General features: G+C 35.5%; 4 protein-coding genes, 1 long non-coding RNA gene and 1 other non-coding gene across 6 annotated transcripts; 2 read left to right on the forward strand and 4 right to left on the reverse strand.

Annotated features, from left to right (window-relative positions):
• Nucleotides 1–614: 614 nt before the first annotated feature.
• Nucleotides 615–2546, reverse strand: LOC105142344 (probable polyamine transporter At3g13620). Its single transcript, XM_011049933.1, has one exon. The coding sequence runs from the start codon at nt 2385–2387 to the stop codon at nt 972–974; it is 1416 nt and encodes a 471-aa protein (XP_011048235.1). The 5' UTR covers nt 2388–2546; the 3' UTR covers nt 615–971.
• A 984-nt stretch (nt 2547–3530) lies between these two features.
• On the reverse strand, nt 3531–5198 carry LOC105142345 (pectate lyase 1-like). The gene is made up of 4 exons (XM_011049934.1): nt 4773–5198; nt 4330–4685; nt 3958–4096; nt 3531–3818 (listed from the first exon to the last, which is right to left on the reverse strand). The coding sequence occupies exons 1-4, from the start codon at nt 5196–5198 to the stop codon at nt 3591–3593; spliced, it is 1149 nt and encodes a 382-aa protein (XP_011048236.1). The 3' UTR covers nt 3531–3590.
• A 4362-nt stretch (nt 5199–9560) lies between these two features.
• Nucleotides 9561–9632, reverse strand: TRNAG-UCC (transfer RNA glycine (anticodon UCC)). The gene has a single exon. It is a non-coding gene; the product is annotated as a tRNA-Gly (tRNA).
• Nucleotides 9633–10210: 578 nt separating this feature from the next.
• LOC105142351 (uncharacterized) lies at nt 10211–21706 on the forward strand. The gene is made up of 3 exons (XR_845547.1): nt 10211–10412; nt 20917–20920; nt 21695–21706. It is a non-coding gene; the product is annotated as an uncharacterized LOC105142351 (long non-coding RNA).
• On the reverse strand, nt 10242–11344 carry LOC105142350 (uncharacterized). The gene is made up of 3 exons (XM_011049941.1): nt 11302–11344; nt 10896–10958; nt 10242–10811 (listed from the first exon to the last, which is right to left on the reverse strand). The coding sequence occupies exons 1-3, from the start codon at nt 11323–11325 to the stop codon at nt 10422–10424; spliced, it is 477 nt and encodes a 158-aa protein (XP_011048243.1). The 5' UTR covers nt 11326–11344; the 3' UTR covers nt 10242–10421.
• Nucleotides 18799–21068, forward strand: LOC105142349 (phytoene synthase 2, chloroplastic-like). Its single transcript, XM_011049940.1, has 6 exons — nt 18799–19292; nt 19533–19583; nt 19810–19982; nt 20066–20301; nt 20382–20574; nt 20693–21068. The coding sequence occupies exons 1-6, from the start codon at nt 18962–18964 to the stop codon at nt 20855–20857; spliced, it is 1149 nt and encodes a 382-aa protein (XP_011048242.1). The 5' UTR covers nt 18799–18961; the 3' UTR covers nt 20858–21068.
• Nucleotides 21707–21876: the final 170 nt, after the last annotated feature.

Below are 21876 nucleotides of genomic sequence, written 5' to 3' on the forward strand. Positions count from 1 at the left end.
TTGATTAGTGTTCTTGACAGTGCCAAAGAAAATGAAACCGTCTCTCACAATATTGTAAGCATCAAAGGTGCCCCACTGCTTTTTATCAAAATCAAAAGAACACTTATTCAACATAAGCAGAAAATGAAACCTTCTTTTAAACCATGTCCTTTTTGTTTAAAAAATAAGCAGAAAATCTTCAACATTAATGCTAATATCTTCTTGCAGTTACCAGTTTGAATACTCAATATTTCCTTCCCTTTGTTGTAAAACTAAGAAGATTTTCAATATTAATGCTAATATCTTCTTGTAGGTCCTATCTTTGTTCCAAGGAGATTCAAACTGGTGAAGTTGTAGATGGATTCAGCCATGGTGGTGAATGCAGCTAGGGGTGCATCCGAGTCTCTGGCTAAGGACCCTCTTTTAAAATAGATTCTTCAGCTTATTCAGCATGACTGGGATGTTAGAAATCACTATATTTATAGAGAGGGTAATCATTGTGCTAATAGTTGACTTTTTTCCCTCTCCTCGGGGAGATAGAAAGGATTTTTTTTTTCCTTTTATTCTTTGATTTAAACTTATCGATGCCTACATTCAATTCTAGACTCATTCATCCCTTTTTTAGGGGTCCAAGATTGACAAACTCTACATCAAATTGAGTTAGTTAAATCATCACGGATTTCTTTTAAGCCAAAAAAAAGAGTACAAATCCTGGGAGGTTAGGGCTAATAAACAGAGAAAAAGCAGGAGAGAATAACAGCACAGAAGCTGTTTTCATTAACCTAATTTCTTGATCTCCTAACTTTACAACCATACAACCCTAGTAGAAATAGGATCTTTAGATCCTATGCAGATTCTCCAATGCCAAGTGCCATGTTGTTGAGAATCGGGAGTCCACAGATTCCATGTGACTGTCTACATGTCTTTTTCTTAAGCACTAAGCCAAATTCATTCATGACCAATTCAACAAGATAACAACCTTCTCTTATACATCAATCTTCAATGACTTCACCGCTTCTAAACTTGAACCACCGCTTTGTCTTGCAAAAATTCATAAATAAGTAAAATCCAATGGCACCCACAGTCATCAAACCACTCACCAAGTAAACAGTCTTGGTGGCAATAGCCATTATAAGAACCAAAAATGCAGATGGTACTAAGCACATAACAATCAAACCTGGAAGCCTCATTGGAATCCTGTAAGGCCTTTTCAACCCTGGCAATTTCTTTCTCAACCAAATAAAAGATGCAAACTCTAACAACATACCTAAACTATATAAGAAATTAGCTGACGAAATGATATCTGTAAAGGTCATATATGAGACACCAATTGTGATCAAAGTGGATAGCAATATCCCCACCCAAGGTGTGTTGAACCTTTTAGACCTAATGGCAAAGAAGTTTGGAACAAATCCTAAATCAGCCATACCAAGAAGCTGGTATGCACTACTACTTAATTGAGCCTCATATAAACCAATAGCAGATAACACAGCACCAACTTCAATCCAATACTTTAGCCACTTCCCTGCAATCATCTCTGCAGCAGTGGCATGAAATCCTGATTCCCATAGACTTTGATCCACAGAAACAGCACCAGTCACCGCGAAAAGTGGAATCAAGTAAGACACACAAGTGAAGATCACAGCCACAAGCAAGGCCATAGGAAATGTTTTCCGGGGTGCATCCACTTCACCAGCCAAAGTACTAACATTGTCCCAGAAATTCAAGTTCCAAAAAAGTGTGTTAAAGAACAGAGTCCAGTCCTTTTTCACACCCTTTTGGCCAAAACTTATCCACCTATGAGGATGAATCTTAGGGATTGCTATCAAAGACATAACTATAAAAGGCGAAAGCGAAACAAGACCAAGCAGAACAGCAGCATAACCAACAATAGTCAATCCAGTATAGTTTAAAAAGGATAACAACAATGTTGAAATCAAGACAGCAACTTTTCTAGGCCAACCTGATTCCAAAGCAGGAACTGCCTTCTCCATGTAATCAATGCAAAGAACAGGAAAAGCAGCAATATTAATAACACCACTCAAGAATTTCCAAGAACCCATCAGAGATCCACAGAAAGGACCAAAAGCCCTTTCAGCCCAAATGACAAAACCTCCATTTCCAGGGTAAGCAGTGGAGAGCTCAGCGGTGATAAGAGCCTCAGGAATACTCCATATAAATGGAAATATCAAGAAACCAAGTAAGGCATACAGAGTCCCTGCAGCCTGGACCGCAGGTTCTTCTCCATAAGGACCCCCAGCAACTTCAAAGTAGATTAAGAATATTAGAGGGACCAAAGTGAGTTTTTTTGGGAATTTCTTGGCGGTGGTGGTGATAGGAAGTTCTTGAAGGGAGTACGGTACTCTGGGTGGGGTTTCGGAGGTGGTTTCCAGGTTTAGAGAAGACATTTTTTCTCGTGTTTTGGTGCTCTGCCTTTGGATTTCTCCTTGTATGTATATACATATAACAAGTGGACAGATTATTGAAGGGCATGAGAAATGTGATTGCGACGGCTATGGAGCCATAGCAGAGAGAGAGAGATAGACAGAAGAGGCGTGTGTTTTTTTCTTTAATCATGATACCAACCTCATATTTTAGAAAAGGTGAGCTGCCAATCGAGTCAGCAAAGTAAGATGGAGACTATATATATATATATAAAAATAAAGAATGTGTTATGAAGATCCAAATATTTGGCAATCGTTTAGAATATAGTCGTGTCGGCTTGGTGGGCTAATCCTAAAATATTGGATTCCAAAGAATAATTCGAGCTAAGGTTTTAGTTGATTTATAAACCATATCAACTCAATCGAGCTAGTATTACATAAAAGAAAACAAAAAATCACTTGTTTTTTTTGGTTTTTTGTTTTCCTGTTATGAATGAACTCAGAATTATATGCTATCAATTTGCAAGATTAAAGAAGCCAAAAACGTGTTGGCGAAACAGGAGCAGAAAAGCAAAAGAAAATCAAGACCATATGCACCAAGAAAATAATAAGGTACAAAAACAAGAAAATAAGGCTGCGTTTGTTTGTTTATGCGGCCGGCATTGAAACCAGCAAGCTCCAAATCCAATTCTACATCAGTCAACAACCAAGAAAGCATCTCAGGCCAAACTTAACAGTAAGCATTGTAACCTTTCTTATCTTGGTTTCCTGTTATTAGAAGGTTGCATAAACAACTTCCTGTAAGGAAATATAATTAAATAGGACACCAGGCATGCATATTTACAACCTTTTCGCTTCCAACAGTTTTACTTTCAAGTTAGTCAGATTGCTATGTCTGGCACATTTCTTGTTAGAACCTTCAAAAAAGAGAGGCTAAAAATCATTTGATATGTGTCCTCATCTTTGCCAATTCAAAAACTTTAAAGTTATTTGATTATGGAATAAACAAGCATGAAATTGAAATTCCTACTAGCTTAGTTATACATGACGTTATAAAAAAAATATATTATCTCAAAAGTTTAAATTATTAGATAAAATGTTGAAAATAATTTTATATTACTCATTAATAAAGCGTACGTGTATGGAATACGAGAAGAAAACATTTTCATTTTTAGGATCTGCATTTTCTCTGAATCTGCAACTCTCAGACTCATCACTCATGACTCATCAGCATGTCAATGTTCTTGAACATGTTAAAGCACCTGCTGAGCTAGTCATTGACTGTACAGAGTTTGCACTTCCAACTTTGAACGTTTGCTCCTTATTGTAGTTGGGCTTTGCCGTACCTCTGCGGCCGGTCTGGACAAAAGAAGCTCCATTTGTAAACATATCCCCTACAGAGTAGAAGTTCCAGGGCTTGCCTTTTGCACCAATCTCCGTATTTCTCCAAGTTACCTGTTAAAATATCAGAATTTTTTTCTTAGTTTTTCTGGTCCTTAATTCAGATACCCCCGTCTCCTTAATTTGCATGATTTGAAAGATAATGATCGATTCGTGGATGATCAAATATATATTTGACAGTTGAAAGCTTTACCTCCTTCTTTCCGGATTGTTTAGGTGCAATAAAATGGTTGGATTCACTCTTGATGCTAGGATTCATGCTTCCTCCAATTGCATATTGTTCCCATCCCAGGTACAGATTGTTAGCTACATGTGCATATCCATGGCGAACCCTGCATTATTTTCAATGATTTATATATCAGTGTAAAATCTTGAATACACGATTCATGATTCAGACTGCTGCAGAAATTTGTTTAGTTAGAAAGACAGACAGAAAATGCGTTCATTGGACAGCTTTAAAGTCAGCTTTAAAGTCAGTCCCTATCCTCATCTCTGTCTCTTCTATCTAAGATAATATTAACCAAATGCCAGAAATTGTGGTATTTAATTAGGTATTATTAATTACCTTGGCATTCTTTGGTTGCAATTAGGACCAAAATGATTGAAGGCAACCGTGACCTTCATGTTCTTGTCTCTCAAATACCCATCATCATGTCCAAGAAGCATAACCTTGTCTTGGTCTCTAAACCAATTGTTAGAAACAGTAACAAATGTAGATCCACGAGTGACATCAAGAAGACCATCCTGGCACGAGTATAATGTATTGTGGTCTATCCAAACCTTAGATGCAGTGACCAGCCTTATGGCATCCCCATCCATCTGACCTAACGGCATTAGTTTCCCATCCGGTCCCATGACTGAGCTAGGTCCCTGTGCCTTGCAATGGTGAATCTTTAGGCCATGGATGATCACGTCGGTTGCCTAGACAAACAACATTGATGTTTTAGACAGAGCATGCACTGCCTATATAATCAGCAATAATGGCAACTAGAGATTAAATTAACGTACCTTGTACACCACGAGGCATCCGATGCCTTCAATGCTGACATCAACGCCACGACCATCAATGGCAGTATGGCTGCTAATAAGAAGAGGTTTCTCAAGTTTAATGTCCATGTTCTTCTCAAAAGTGATCCAGACTTTTCCTGTGATCATGGTAGCTCCATATCTTAATGTCCCTTGTTTGGGATTCACAGGGTCGTCACTAGGATCGGTGACCTTATACCATATAACATTTTTCCCAACATTGTTGGTCATTTTCCCTGCAAACCCCACAGAGCAAGTAGCCAGATGTTGTCGGCTTCTCTGCCAATTTGAATTCATTCTCCAGCATTGATCAATGACATTCATTTTGCTGGCCCCATGACAAGCATTGGGAATGAAGGAAAGGATGCAAATGGAAAGAAGTACAACAAAGGGCCTGAAGACAGCCATGATCGATGATAGAGTAGAATAGAGATTAAATTTGCAATGTAAGAGTTGGGGAATGGTGGAGATGTTTATATAGGATCAAGAGGAGCTAAGCAATGATGCAGGCTGGTGTAGTTTGATCAGTTGGTTACAACAGATTTGCTGCAGTGAGAGCTGATTTGCTGTATTTGTAACTAAATCCAACTTGAAACCTAATGTATTGTAAGTGTTGTCGTCCTAAAATAGAGATTGCAATAATATCTCCATTATTTTGTGCACTGTTTGGGTTTGCATGGTTGTTTATTCTCCATTATGTTAAGACTTGAATTTAGCATCCTTAATTGTAACCACTCATCACACCCTCTTCCCACTTTTTTTAGAACTTGAAAAATGCAAGATTATCAAGTGTACTATAAACCTTGCCTGTAATCATTGTATTACAACTTGCATATGCTCAACAACTTGACCAGCAATATGGAGGGTATGAACCGGTCTGGATTGAAGGAAAAAAAAGTATGAAACTTTGCTAACTCGATAAAAAAACCTAAGGGTTGATTTATTGACCTGGTTGATCAAATTTTGATCTGGTTAAAATCTAATTATCAATTTATTAATTTTTTTATAAAAAAATATGGTAAAATGATTTTATTTTGATTTTTATTTAAAAAAAATTAAAATTAACCCTTCCAATTTATTGTGGCTAGGAGCCTGTTCAAATTTGTTTTTTTTTTCTATTTTAATATGGATATTTAGACTCGCTTGCATGTATTTCAACTAATTCTATAAATTTTAAATTTAATAATTTTATAAGTATTCATCGATTCTAAAATTTACAAGACTCATTGGAGTAACTTATTATTATTATTATTATTATTTTTCATGTATTGCGCATGCAAATAAAAGAGTTGATATTTGCTGTGACAAGATTAGGTGCTAATGTTCAAAAAGTATGTGATTCATGAATTTGAGCGGTGAATAATCTGTTAGAATTGTGTGATTTTTTTTATTCTTTTAATTGACACTAGGAGAAAGAAGGGGGTATGAACAATGGTAATTTGACTCTGATTATTGTAAACTCTTTTGCGAAAGATATTTTCAAATTAATATGAATGAGATACTGGAGAAAACCATTATAGTAGTGTGTTACCGCCACCTTAAAATCTGATTATGTATGTTCTACTGATGGATTTATTTTATCTAAAACCAGATGAAGAATGATAAGGTAAATTGAAAGATTTTTTTTTAAGAGATTATATGATGGAAGCTTTGTCAAAATGATGAAAATGCGGGTACTTGTAGTTACTAATACTTGCTTCTAGTTAGCAGTGTACAGCAATGGTTCAGTCACAAGAATATGAGCGAATGGGGCGTGCCTGCGAGAAAGCTGAAGAGGGCCAAGAGGCCTTGGTGTCATCTGGTCATCCGGTGGGATTTCAATTTGAGGGATATCTTGATGCTGTGCTAATGGTTGATGAGTTACTGATAATGATGTTTTGCAGGGTAGTTTTCTTATTGGATCTCGGAGGACGAAAAGATAAAGAAAGTGTAAGGTCAAAATCTTCTTCATCTTCACCTTCCAAATCTTGCTGGCTAATGCTGTTGTTGCTGCTGTGCTTTCTCTTCGTGGAGATCTCTTGCTCGTTGGTTTCTAAATCTTCTTGGCTCTTCATGGTGTGAGTAAAAGAGGGAGAGAGGATTAGGGTTTTAGTGAAAAGGCAATGTTAGTATTTTGGCTATGAAAAAGAGAGAAAAACGAGAGAGATGGATTTTAAAAGGGAGATATAGGCATGGAAACAGAATATATAAGATAGAAACGAGAGTTGATAAAATTTCTTTCAAAATTTGAAAAGCAATAGTAAAAACAAAAAAGGCTATGGTTTTCTCCAGCCTTATGACAACCACTATTTAATTTTCCTAACAATAAAATCAATAAGGGAGTTAGAAGAATATTTGAAAATTTGTTTCCAATTTTAACTCCATCAATTCCACAACTCCCTTCAAGCACATGTGAGGCGTATCATTGCAATGTGCTTTATAAAAAATCACATTTGAAATAATATCTAATTTGGTTCAATTCTCATGCACATCACAAATCAAGAATTTTATATCTAAATTATCTTTTTTAATATTTTTTTTTAATTTTGATAATTAATTCCAATCCTCAAAGAAATTAGATAATCAAAACATTCAGTTTTAACATTATATTCATCGTAATTAAGAAATTGTTTTTTCTACTCATAATCTCTCGAACTCCTCACCTATACCAAATGATGAGTTAATTTTACAATTTATTTTTACATGTATCACATTTCCTCTGTCACGAGCTTATTTTATTTTAATAACTCTTATAGTCATGGTTATTTCAACATACAACAAGCAAATAACTTTCAAGATATTTGAATTCTAATATTAATTGATATAGATAAAAATATAACCAAAAAGACAATAAAACAATAAATTAGAAAAATAAAATTGAAATCGAATATAGTTATCATACAAAACCCTAATTTATAATTTTATTTTTGAGAATAAAAGTATAATATATTATTCTAAAATACACAAGGTAAGCAACCTTATTTATAATAATTCTAGGTTGAAAAAAATCTCAATTAATAATTATTGAGTTGTTTTAGGGATACCTAAACTAAAAAGAAAAAAATAGCAATCTTAATGTTTGATTTTCTAAAATAAATAGAAAAAAAAATCATGAAAAAAAAAATCCTAAACTAAATAGGAAATAATAATAATAATAATTAAAAAAATAATATTTTCCCCTAAAATTCCTCCAAGCTCTATAAACCATAAAACTGGAATAGACACATCTTATAGCTAACTGGGTTCTTCAGAACCATTACACCAATTTTTAGAGTATCAAAGTCGAAATGAAGTAGGGTTAAGTTATTAATTTTATTTATAAAAAAAATGTGCATGTGAATTTTTTTCAAATTCTAAAAAATGGTAAGCAGGTGTGATATCATTGGCTAAAATTAAGTATGCTAAATTCAAGTCCTAAAAACAAACAAACAGTGAACAAAACAATGGAGATTTTGCAGCCAATATCTCTATTTTTAGGATGACAACACTTGCTTAGCTATAATACATTAGGTTTTAAGTTGGATTCATTTCTGTTAAACCACATAACACCAGCCTGCATCAGAAACGTCTGGTCGTATTGAAAACAGGCAAGCTTTTGCAAATATGAAATATCTCCTCCCTCCTCCCCTCCTTTGTAGCTATGGCAATGGAGTCTATTTCCCTAAAGCAGGTAACATTTGCTACAAATCACAATGATATCTTCCCAAAGAATCAATGGAAACACCATCCAGTAATCCCAGAAACTCATACTAGTAGAATAATGTTTCACTTTGGCACCCATCAAAAATTACAAAAGAACAGATTTCCAAGGTAAAAAGTTTGTTGACTTACATAAATACATACATAGCCTTGCATAGTTATTTAGCAGTTCATTCTTATGATATGTGATTATGTTGCTTCCTGACATTAATGGGTTTTCTTTGTTATCTTCTTAAATGCATACTCTCGACAGATTTTTTTTAAGTTTTCTTGAACCTGTGGACTCAAAGAAACCATTTGGATCATCAAAGAGCATATGTGGTAACTTTTGTACTACAAACCAAACTCTGTATCTCACTAATTACCGTTACATAGTCAAATTGCATGGACATGGAATTGAAGCAAATTGCTAATGGAAGACGTTTTTGTAATGATGCCTTGTACAATCCCTTCCGTGTTTATTAACATAAAATTAAATTAAGCTGTGTTCATGATTGCTGAGCTTGGCTATGGACTCCTAGTTCATAGAACTAATGAGTTTCCGTTTAAGATTTTCAGGGCTATGCGAAAATTTAGACTTCTTTTGCCAGCCACGGAACTGAAAGTTTGTGCAGAAACTTCACAAGAAAAGTTCCTTACATATATCAGAAGATCTCAGTCTTTGTTCAAGGTTAAACTACATACGATTAATGTCTATAGCTCATGTCTGAGCGATCCTAATGCTGGAATACTCTTATGCTTCATAGACGCAAGTGGTACTGACTCAATTTGCACAGGAGACCTGTGATTTTGGAGTCCCATTCTGCTGGCTCGTTTCTGAATTATCTGGCGTTGATCCATCCCCCTTGTTGAGTAAAAGCCCTTCCTTGTCTATTAGGAGGACTTCAGGCTCAGGCGATACCCCCTCGGTGTTGACTCCAAAAGAACTCCCGGCTGGAACACTGGGGTTTCTTGGATGTAGTATTGGCTAAGCCTATGAAACTGGGTTTCGATGAAAATGAGTGACGCCAAGTAAAGTGAGTTTTTCTCACCTAAAAAAGGATAGGATATCATGCCACTATCTACCGGCATCCTTATGGCAGCCAAGTAAAATGCGTTTGCCGGGAGTCGAACCCGGGTCTATTGCTTGGAAGGCAATTATCCTAACCGTTGGACTACAAACGCTTTGGCTAATTTTTTGCCATGTTTGAAATATTTACAAGTCTTGCCTTTTAAGAAAAAAATAAATAATGAAAAAAAATCCTTGAAGATAGTCCGTCGGTGAACTCTCAATTTGATTTGTCAAGAAATCCGATTTTAGGTCAGATTATAAAATTAATCTATAGGTGTAATTGCTATGGTTTTTAAATTTGATTGAAAAAAAAAAAAAAGGAGTCTCATATAAGATGAGGCACCCTCTTCCTTTTCAAAATATAGATTTTCCAAAACTTTTAGGTCCCAAAAACAGCATATTATTGATGCGATTTAGTATATGCATGGAAATTTTATAGCTGGAAAATAGATATTATGTAGATGTAAATTTTCTGTTATTTTGGAGGTAGCTAGCTCGTTTTATTACTTCTATTCCAACCTAACCTACTGCCTGAGAATAGTTTTCTGAAGCTGTAAGATGTGTTCAACATTTCCAGTTTCTACAGCGGAATGAGCAGGCATGCGTTTCCTCGGTTATTGGAAGACGTCAATATTTCCAGTTTCTATCCTTAAACACCAACCAAACGCAACCTTGTAGCAACTTGCATGCACATTTTCAGTTGAAAATCTACTCATGCTCACTGTCTCAAAAATAGTGTCTTAATTGCATTACAAGTTTAGGTCTTCGATAAGAAAATCTAGGAATCAAATGCTTTGACACATTCCCACTAAAAAGAGTCCTCGAAACACAATACTAGCAATTTCTTCTAGTTCAAAGAAAATACCATTGCTAAGAACTCTTGTCGACTAATAGTTTGGAAATCACCACGCAAAATAAGAAAATGAAAGGTAGAAGACACATATTAATTGGATTATCTTTCTCCTTACGAGTATACGTATACTCCACAGTTGAATAAACACATTGCCAGACAGCACCAGCCAATTATCCAAAATACTCAACAATAGTGCCAACAGGCTTTCTAGTTGCGGAAGTATAAGTTGATCGGAGATAAAAAAAAGTGGCAATATTTGCCTCTTGCCCGCCCATTTAATTCTTTCCTTTGGAGCAATGTGAATGAGTTCAACGGCTGCAAGAAGCAAAGCTACAAATGCCAACACCATGCCAATTTGTGCATAACCCATCTGGTCAAAAACCGCAGATGCAATCTCTAGGATTAAGTTTGTCATCAGCAAAGTCCATCCTGATATTTCCTATACAAGAAAGTAGTTAGTTGTAAACAAGGCAGTTAAGAAAATCTCACCAATTCTCAAAAGCGTTGTTTCCATAGTTCTTACTCTAGGACGTGAACTTTCTCCAGCATCCAGCAGCTGTTCTGCCTCTGCAGTATAGACTGCATCCTGTACAATTAATTCACAATGACATAATGTGAGATAATTGATGTGAGATAATTGATAATACACAAAACAAGAGAATAGACTGCATCCTGTACAATTAATTCACAATGACATAATGTGAGATAATTGATGTGAGATAATTGATAATACACAAAACAAGAGAATAGACTGCATCCTGTACAATTAATTCACAATGACATAATGTGAGATAATTGATGTGAGATAATTGATAATACACAAAACAAGACAATTATGACTGGCAGAGACTCATAATATAAGATTATCCCATGTACTGTTATATATAGATTAAAAGAAGTTAGACAAGATTTGACTCAGTATATATCTCCTGGTTCTCATCATTATCATTCATCGAAAGTAAGTCTATCTTGGAGTCGTCTTGGTTGAAGACAGATGTGTTGGGAAATTTCGACCGGTGATATTCTGATATTTGCTCATAGGAGGGCCAAGCACACTGACACGGTATTTACGTGATTCGGCAAAACCGCCTGCATCCACGGGAGAAGCCATTGCATTATGTAGGGAGAGTACAAGATTTACAACAATAGAGGAGGAGGAATCATCCCCTCTTTCACAACTCTCAACCTCACTCTATTTCTCTCTTTTTAGTGCTGCAATGGCAGCCCACTCTCTCCTACATTTCTCATATCTTTGGCTCTTTTCTTTCTCTCATTTTGCTCTCTCACATATGCCTCTATTTATAGGCATTCATGGAGGCTCTTCTTGCTTTGTTGTCAATATTGGTGGCCACCAACTCTAGCTCATTCAACAATGGTGGCTACCAATAGTCAATGGTCAATGGTTGGTGCCTTACATGAAATGGCAACCAACCTAACAAGATGTAGCAAGGTTTTCTAGATGATTATCATATACAGGTTGTGATATCAACATTCGAAGAATTATTTTAAAAAGAAGACAGACGAAAAGGAATTCCATGTGTTTAGATATATATAATTTGCTTTCATCTTTTACATGTTATTAGAACTTTGTGACAACATACCATTTGCTTGTAACAATCTGGAAGAGGCTGCGTGTCACTACAAGATTTCACAGTTTTACCGACTGACAAATTCTGTTTATGTGTGATTAAAAGTTCGTCGGTGATTTTTTTACCGACGTCATCACCAACGAATTATGTACGTCGGGTTTTCTTTCGTCGGTGATTCAACATTCCGTCGCTATATCGGTTGGCAAAATAAAAACACCATTTGCCGATGGTTTTACAAACGAAATTTGTGAGCAAAAAAAAAAAAAGATTCCCACTTGAAATATACCGACGGATTTGTATTCCGTCGGTGATATTGTGATTTACCGACGGACACTAATCGTCGGTAAAGTTGTCGGTGAGTGTATGAAATACCGATCGAATATATTCGTCTGTACATTCATCGGTAAGTGTGACAGCTACTATTAAATGTCAACGGAGTAATTCCGTCTATAAGTCAGTCGATGAGTGTTTAAAATATCAACCGAATGAATCCGTCAGTAAAATCCTTGGTAATTGTTTTTTTCTGAACTTGTTTTTAAAAAATTATTTAGGATATATAATATAAAACTATATAAATTAATTGTAATATAAACCAATTATGCAAATAAAATTTATATTAAACAAAAACAAAGTTAAATAATATTCATTACAAACTGAATATGTTTCAAAAAAAATATTAAATGAAGTTTTAAAGGTAAATAATGTTTATTACAAATTAATATAAAGGTGGAGCTAGAGGAGGAGATCCTGGAGGAGGCTGGTGGTTATACGGCCAAAAAGAATTAGGCGCACATGTTCCACTATTTGCCATGTTCATAACCATTTCACGAAGCTGTTCATAAGCCGTTCTTTGTTGTTCATACTCCGCTTTTTGTTGTGCTTGAGACGCTTTGATTTGTTTAGACTCTACTCTTTGTTGTGCATGAGACGCTTTGAGTTGTGCGTACTCTGATGATAGATGGTTGTATTTCTCGGTGAACTGAGCTGTGTGCTGCTGCAAGGCCTTGAACTCCTTAGATTGGAAGCTCGATATTGATTGAGAGATCCCAACGGTTGAAACACTACGAGTCGACCTCAAGTTATCGGCCGTAGTGTTGGAGAGCCCGTAAACTCAATTTTTATCAGGTCTACCTGACGAGCCAACCTCCATCCACAAATCCGAATCGAATTCTGGATGGGTCAAAATATCATCCTCGTATCTCTCCCTCAACCAATTATTATAGGTCTCCTGAAAATAAAAATAAAAAAAGTAATCATCATATTCAATTCAATAAACATAATATCTTACAAAATAAAATGGTTGAACAAACATACCACGAAATGTTGAGCACAGTTATCAACGAACTTTGGCACCCCTTTCTGACGGTCTTGACTACGCACGTGCGTCTCCACAAATAGCTCCATCGGGCTCGGCCCACGTGCAAGAGATACAGCCTATAATGAAAAAAGATATATTAACAACAACTGAATTTAAGGATATATTTCATTTAAATTAAGCTTACCATCCATTTCACATGTGCAGCAAACGGAACGGAGCTGCCAGTGTGCGTTGTCACCCCGCCATGAATTGGCTGATTCTGGTTGCCAGCACCGGACTGTGAGCGTTGTGTGAATTGCTCAGATTTCATATGCTCAATATAGTGCGGCCATATATCTTCCGGGATGTATATCAGTTTGAAATCCCTCCAAACCGCAATATCGTTCCAACTTTGGAAACCCCTATCCTTTGTGGGTTTTTTTTGTCTTTTTTTGTGCTTCATACCAAAAATCACGCAACCTACTTCACGCAACCTAAAATTACATTTCGAAACATAAATTTTTGTCTAAAAAAAATCTTGTATTGTTTTCGATCTTACCTAGTTACTGCGTGATTTTCCCACACCCTTCTCACAATAGTGTTATGCTCACTGTCCCAGCAGAATTTGTACTGTGTATAAATAAACAAGTTTAAATAAAAATAATAATTTATTTACAATTATATTAATAATCTAAAAATTATAAATTAATATCAACCTCAAACCTGTTAAACCATGCATTGATTTAAGACATCTATTTAGGATGCTTGGATATCTGACTCCATTGAAATAATGGAATCTCCATCGATGATTTAAACGCTGATGATATTACTAGGACGGCTTCAATGTTTGTGAACCTGAAAATAAATAAAATAAATTCAATAGTGATTATTTCATAAATTATGTTGTAATTTAAAAAAAAAACTAAAACCTTAACAAACTTACATTGAAAGGTCATCATTCCACTGTGCCTCGTAGTTGCGGGTAAATTGATTCCGCTGCAAAGGCACGCCGCCTCTGCTCTGTGAAGTAGTGCTAGAAGAGGCAGCATCGGTTGATAGCGCAGGTGGTGTAGGTGCCTCTTATTGAGAGGCACCTAAGGAAATATCATCATCACTGCTAGACGAACTAGCTACGACCATACGTGAGCGACCAGCTCTGGTTTTCGTTCTACGCATTTACATAATTTTATACAAATAATTATATAATTAAATTCAAATGTTAAAAAAAATTTGACAGCACCTCCCCTATACTGGATACTACCCAAATCCACAAACTTGCACATATTAACAATAGCCACAACCAATTTATCCAATCTATATAAATTATTCCAACATATTCAATTATTAATCCTAAGGTAAATTCAACATTAAAAATTACAATTCCACAAATTATTCAATATTTATACCAATACAACAAAACAATAAATTAAAAAAAAACCATTAAAGTAAAGTCTATGGTAAATTCAACATTAACAATAAATATTCAACAAATTAACTAATAATAATTATGTCAATACAACAATAGAAAAATATTCAATAAATTCAAAAAACAAAATATAAACTTTAGCAATGAATTATGCAAAAAAAAAAAACTATAGAATTTATCTACATTACAAAAAATACACCAAAACAAAAGGCATAGCAAAAAAAAAAACCATTAAAGTAAAATGAAATAGAAGAAATACTAACCTTTTAAACTAATAGAGATTTACAACAAAAAATGCTTCAGATCACCGGTGAAGAACGCAGAGGAGCACGAAGAGGAAAAGAATAGTGAAAAACTGAGGAGAAGAAAAAATGAACTGAAGAGGTGGTCGGTGGAACTTATATGCCAGTTTTACCAACGGCTTCACCGACTGATACAAAATTAATTATTATTTTAATTTATTCCATCGGTGAGGTGTTAAAAATTCGTCGGTACATTTTTTAATTTCACACCAAATTTTTTAATGACCCTCCATATTTTTCGTGGTCCGTCGGTAAATACATCAGCAATATGACGTGGTTAGAGATGCATTTAATGCACAACACTTTGAAATGCGCGCTGTCCGTCAGTACGTTTGTCGGTAAAATTGATTCGCCGCCAACGTGCTGACGGATATAAATTTGTCGGTGTTGCCGTCAGTGATGTGGTGGCATTTCAAGTAATTATTTTTTTAACTCTATGTGAAATGCCAACGGACTTAAGGCCATCGGTGATGTGGTGGCATTTCAACTAATTATTTTCGAACTCTCTGTGAAATGCCAACAAACTTGATGTCGTCGGTGTTGCTGTCAGTGATGTGGTGGCATTTCAACTAATTATTTTTGAACTCTTTGTGAAATGCCGACGGACTTAAGGTCGTCGGTGTTGACATCGGTGATGTGGTGGGATTTCAAGTAATTATTTCATATTACAAAATATATCATCCATGATCAATAATTATTTCAAGTAATTATTTTGTAATGGTGGCATTTCAACTAATTATTTCAAGTAATAAATATTTTGTGTTTCAAAATATATCATCCATAATCTAAATTACATGAAAAAAATGGTTTTACATAGGGCTTCATTTTGGTAGTTAGTCATAATTTTCTTCTTCATTGTCATCAATTGACTTATCATCACCTTCATCGCAATCTTCAATATGAATATCATCTTCTTCATCGACATTTGTAGATGAGGAGAGTTGGGATTAGAAAAAAGAAGGAGAAATAGGGGAGGAGAGGGTCAGTAGCATGTACATATATTAACTTTCCCCAACGGTTTTGACAGAACAATCGACACGTCACTGTACGGATCTGCCATTTCAAATCCGTCGGTAATATAAACGGCGGTCGCTATACGGGGATGTCCTTTTGAATCCGTTAGTAATTTCGTTTGAAAAAATAACCCGTCAAAACCTCCACGTCAGCGACCTGTTTTTTTTTACGACGGAAACGTTTCTGCTCATAATTCAGTCGATAACTACTAACGGAAATTTTCTGTCGGTAGTTACCGACTGAATTACAAATGGAATATTAGTCGTCGGTAATTTCACTATCGATAAAAATATTCCATCAGGTAATCCGTTGCTATTTAGCGAATTTATGGTAGTGTGTTCCACGAAGCTGGTAAGTAAGGTAACTGCATTATCAAAGCATTAAATATTTTTCATGGAAGCAGTGGTGGGAATTGGAAAATTCTTAAAATCAAAAGTCTCAAAAGAAATAAAGTATGGACCTAATTCTCCATTAAAATCGTATTCGCTGTTAATTCATGAAGAGAGTGGTCATTCCACGAACGTAGCTCGGGTAACTGCATGCATCATCAAAACATCAAATATTTTTCATGGAAGTCGTGGTGAAAATTAGAAAATTCTGAAAATCAAAAGTTTTTCAAAAGAATAAGAGCATACACCTTCTCCATTAGAAATCATGGAATAGTCTGGTTATTCCCCGAAGCTAACTCAGGCAACTGCATTATCAAAACATTAAATATTTTTCATGGAAGTAGTGGAAGAAATTGGAAAATTCTGAAAATCAAAAGTTTCAAAAGAAATAAGATTACAGACCTTCTCCAATAAAAATTCTGGAATAAGCTGGTTATTCCTCGAAGCTAAGACTGGTTGCTGTCTTATCAAAACATTAAATATTTTTCATGTAAGTTATGGAGGAAATGGGGAAATGCTGAAAATCAAAAGTTGAAGGGAAGTGAAGGTTAATTCAAATAACCATAAAGTTTAATTTGCTACGGATATAAAATATCAATAACATCAATGAAATTGAAAAGGAATTTGACTAAAAGTAGTGTGAACTATTAAGGCTTTTGTAAAGCTTTCATGGTATATTGAGTTTGTTAACATTTCTAAAGAAAAAAATAGCTAACATACCATGTGCTTGATAGGACAAAAATCCAGTACCGGTTTATGGAACGAGCTGAAACGCGACAGAACTCTATCAGAAAACTGCATTATCAAACATTAATTCGGTATGTGTCAAGGAAGGGTTATATTTCGTATCAAGGGTTATATCTCCATCAATTATTATTATATTTTTTTTTAATATATTTTTATAATATTTAATAATATTAATATTAAAAATATTATGATTTGTATTATAAATATTATTATTTTCAGTAAAATTTATAAGAGTATACTTTATGAAAATTAATATTATTAATAAAATAATCGATGAATTTGAAAGAAAATACTATATTATTTACTAATTTTACCAAATATATTGTTATAATAATTTTATCAAAACACTTAATTTTACATCTATTTTATTTACAAATTACATATAAATTATTAATTATAGAATTCAAAAATAAACTTGAGTTATGTTATATACATGATTAAATAATTTTAAGTTCTGTACGGTCTAACTTAAAACTAGACTCGAACCATGTTGAATAAATCCAAAATAACTTTGTAAGATTGGGGTTTAATTTGATAAAACCCAAATAAATTTAAATTCTGCTTCTAATATTTTTTTTTGAAAGTTAAAGGTGAGCTTGCCTCATACCATCATCATCCAACTAGTTTTATATTATTTTAGGTTTGGAGCCAATTATCTTTCACTAACCATTTATATTATCAGAGAAAATTAAGTAACTGAGGTGAAAACGACACATATATGCAGACCTGCAATTCCTAGTTTAGTATCATTGGTGGAATCAATGAATTTTTTTTTCTTTTGGCTCATTAATACTTTGGAACAACCAATCAAAGCCGTTTGGCATTGTTTTTTCCGGTCTCCAAGATGTTCTTTTTTCCAGATCACACCTTGTCTTTCACATTGACTTTTAACTATCAAATTTCCTTTCTAGTTTTGGCAAGTATGGTTAGATCCCAATGGATTTAGTGAACTTTCTCAGCACTTCACTGTGCTGGTTCGGTTGGGCCAATGCAAAGATGGTCTCAAGTCTCAACTTACATAGGATGCATCACACCAATGGACAGTCAAACTGCCAAGAAGCAGCTACAAACAGGAGCTTTCAGCCTTGTAGATGGACCGAATCCTGATGTTGAGATGTTCCAAAGGAAGCACTACATAGAACTAGTCCAGCTGACACATCATGGCCTCCATAGTTGGAAGAGGACGTCAACATGACCTTATCATTTGATAAGTTCATTCACGGGGGAGGGTTTTATTTTACTTCTATACTGTAAAACTTCCTGCATAATCACTTCAGGACATAAATAGAATCGAAGGGTGTAGGGAGGCATCAAGGTGATCTAGATTCTTGTTGCAAAGTCTCAAACAATGTTTTGGATAGATTGGTATTGGACAAAATCTAGCATCTTCGTAACACCCAATATTCTCTAAACACCACATTAGGGACTCGTGTCTTTACTGAAAAATTTAAAAAAAAACTACAAGTTGTCATGATTTTGTAGAGCAAACTGCTAGCTGTCCTTGATAAGAGCAGGCCATTTCAATAATCCCCCATTTTTTGCTTGAAAAATCTAGTCAGCTGAAACTAGCTAGTTGGCAATTTGCATGATGCTATCATCAATTTCCTTTTGATAAAGAGACTGAGAAGGAGAGGAATTAAGGTAGAGAGACAGCTCATTGCTAGAGAGTATAAATGTTTTAGCTGTTCGATATTGCAATATCATGATCAAGTTATTAGGTAACGTTTTCTGATGTTTTGAAGGAAGTTCTAGATCCTTTCAAGCCATTTTATCATTCTTCTAGAGAGCTTTTTCGTACCCGAGAAGAATCGTTAAACGTTTCCGGATGTGTTCTTCATTTTCACTTTCGGCTAGGCCTTGCACTGGGCCAGATAATGGCAAGTTCTTGCACTCAAAATCCTTGGTTACAAGAGCAAGAGCTGAAGTGATCGCAGCTCCTAAGAGATCAAGCCAACGTGCTTTTCCTCGTCTATTAAAACATGGAATTCCTCATACTGATCTTCAAGTACATGAAATTGTTGAGAGGCAGTCTCAGGCTAACAGCTTAAGCAAGCAAGATATCTGTAGAAAGCCGGAGTTCCATCCAGCGTTTCTTGAAGAAGCCTACGAAAGGTGCAGAAACATTTGCGCCGAATATGCCAAGACTTTCTATCTAGGTAACATTCATATCCCTTCCACATTGTTCATTACATGTATAGTTCTAGATGTCATAATTCAAGGATTTCTAGATGATATGAGAACTATCTCGTCGTTTCGGTGCATGCTTGATTGCTTACCAGATCCCATTAGCACAGGTTTCCAACCTGTTTAATGATTTATCAAAACATTTAATTTGCCTATATATGTCATCACAAATTGTGTGGCAAAATAATGATGATCACTGTCTCTCGATGCAGGAACTCGGCTGATGACAGAGGAGCGACAGAAAGCCACATGGGCAATTTATGGTAAGAGATTTAAGCCCAGAATAGATAAATTAGTCCTTCAAAGACAATACTACCAAATTATTTATAGCTCCAAGAAATTACTTGAACAGATATTCAGTTCAGAAGATCGAAGAAGCAATTCAATTGATCCTAACAGTCACACTAGAGATGAATTAAGCAAAGAGATTTACATAAGTAGTAAACTATTAAGAAAGTTGTTCTACTGCAACTGAGATATTTTCTGCAGTATGGTGCAGGAGGACAGATGAGCTGGTCGATGGACCTAATGCAGTGCTAATGAGCACTGCTGTTCTTGATAGGTGGGAAGAGAGGCTACTAGACATCTTTGATGGACGCCCCTATGACATGCTCGATGCTGCACTTACTGATACAATTTCCAAGTTCCCTTTGGACATTAAGGTGCTTGGAATATTTACTAGATGGATTAATTCCTAGCATAGTGTATGTTCTCAATCTGATAGAGTTTTTTAATCATCTCACAGCCTTTTAGGGACATGATTGAAGGTATGAGAATGGATACGAGAAAATTCCGTTATGATAATTTTCAAGAGCTCTATCTTTATTGCTATTACGTTGCGGGCACAGTTGGCCTCATGAGCGTTCCAGTTATGGGAATTGCAGCAGAATCTGAAGCTTCTGCTCAAAGTATTTATAATGCGGCACTGTACTTGGGTATTGGAAACCAGCTTACAAACATTCTTAGAGATGTGGGAGAGGAGTAAGTTCTTTTTTCCACACAACTTCCATTCAGTTTTCTCGTTTGAATCTTTTAACTTAGTTCTGTCCTTTTTCTTTCAGTGCTTTGAGAGGGAGAGTTTATCTACCACAAGATGAGCTTGCACAGTTCGGGCTATGCGACCAAGATGTTTTCGCAAGAAAAGTCACTTATGGATGGAGAGAGTTCATGAAGGAGCAGATAACAAGGGCAAGATTCTATTTCAACCTTGCAGAAGAAGGGGCTTCAAAGCTTGAAAAGGCTAGCCGGTGGCCAGTATGAACTGAAAACTTTCCATTACTTGCATGATAAATTTGCAACACTTCCATCTCTAACCTATATTGTACCTTGAGATTTTTCATATGCTGACACATTGGTCTGTGATTTGTTGCAGGTATGGTCATCCCTACTAGTATACCAAAAAATCTTGGATGCAATTGAGGATAATGATTATGATAACTTCACAAAACGAGCTTATGTTGGAAGAACGAAGAAACTTCTCACATTGCCCCTGGCATACACAAAAGCTCAATCAATGTCTAGCTTGATCCTTCAGTAAATCAAGATTTTGTCAACAGCCCTAAGGTGGGGGAGTTATGACAGCAAACAGTGGAGAAGTGGAGTGAATAGTGAAACAAGATTATGCTTGTGTATCATAGAGGAAATCGTCGAAGTTTGAATGTTTGTGAGATTGGTTCATTATTGCTTATATCAGGTTCTCAATTCTCTGATAGAACTAAAATTTTCATGGAAAGTAAATTGCACACACATTTCTCAGTTTTCAAAACTATGACCTTTGCTCAAAAATTGCTTGCACTGCAAGTGTCTTGCTTCTTTGAGGCATTTATCAGGCGATATGCTGTTCTCTGTATGCTTACAACAGAGAAGACATGCTGCTATGGCATCCATATCCTGTTTTGGGTTCGAGCTCTCTCCCTTAAACTAAGCCTAAGCGCACAGATGAAAGGAAAAATATATTAAATAATCATAATTATATGATCTGAAAGCATTTCAATTCATTAACATTAGTACGCAAATAAAATTGGGTTCTAAAGAAGAAAGAAGAAGAACATTTATTACATGCTATAGCATTGTATCTTTAGGTTTTTGGCCCTCATTACAGTCGACTTCCCTTGTTGGAACTATCTAAAAACAGACAACGCTTTAAGGTTGACGATTTTGCAAGAGATTCCAAGCTCACTGGGCATTGAAAATTACCATACCCATTGCGAAAGATTCCAAGTTAAATGTTGAATCAAATATCTATAGATACCATTTGCCTTGAGGTGCTGCCTCAACACTTTCAAACCGCCCGCCTTTCGTTGTCAAACAAATACTGGCAATCATCCATCCGCACCATAAATGGCATAAACCGTCCACTCACACAAACCACCAGTCTCTTGTCCATCAATTACAATCCAAAATATCAAGGAACAGCCATTTTAGCTCTCCACAAAACCTTTCAAGGGCGTGAGCCAGCTGGCAGGGACAGAGTGAACTAATTGTTTTGCTTCAATATTTCTAGAGGGAGACAACACTTCACGGAACTTCGCACTGGTGACAAAATCAATATTTTGA

Source organism: Populus euphratica, unplaced genomic scaffold, assembly GCF_000495115.2.
Source record: "Populus euphratica unplaced genomic scaffold, PopEup_1.0 scaffold140.1, whole genome shotgun sequence".
Lineage (NCBI taxonomy): Eukaryota > Viridiplantae > Streptophyta > Magnoliopsida > Malpighiales > Salicaceae > Populus > Populus euphratica.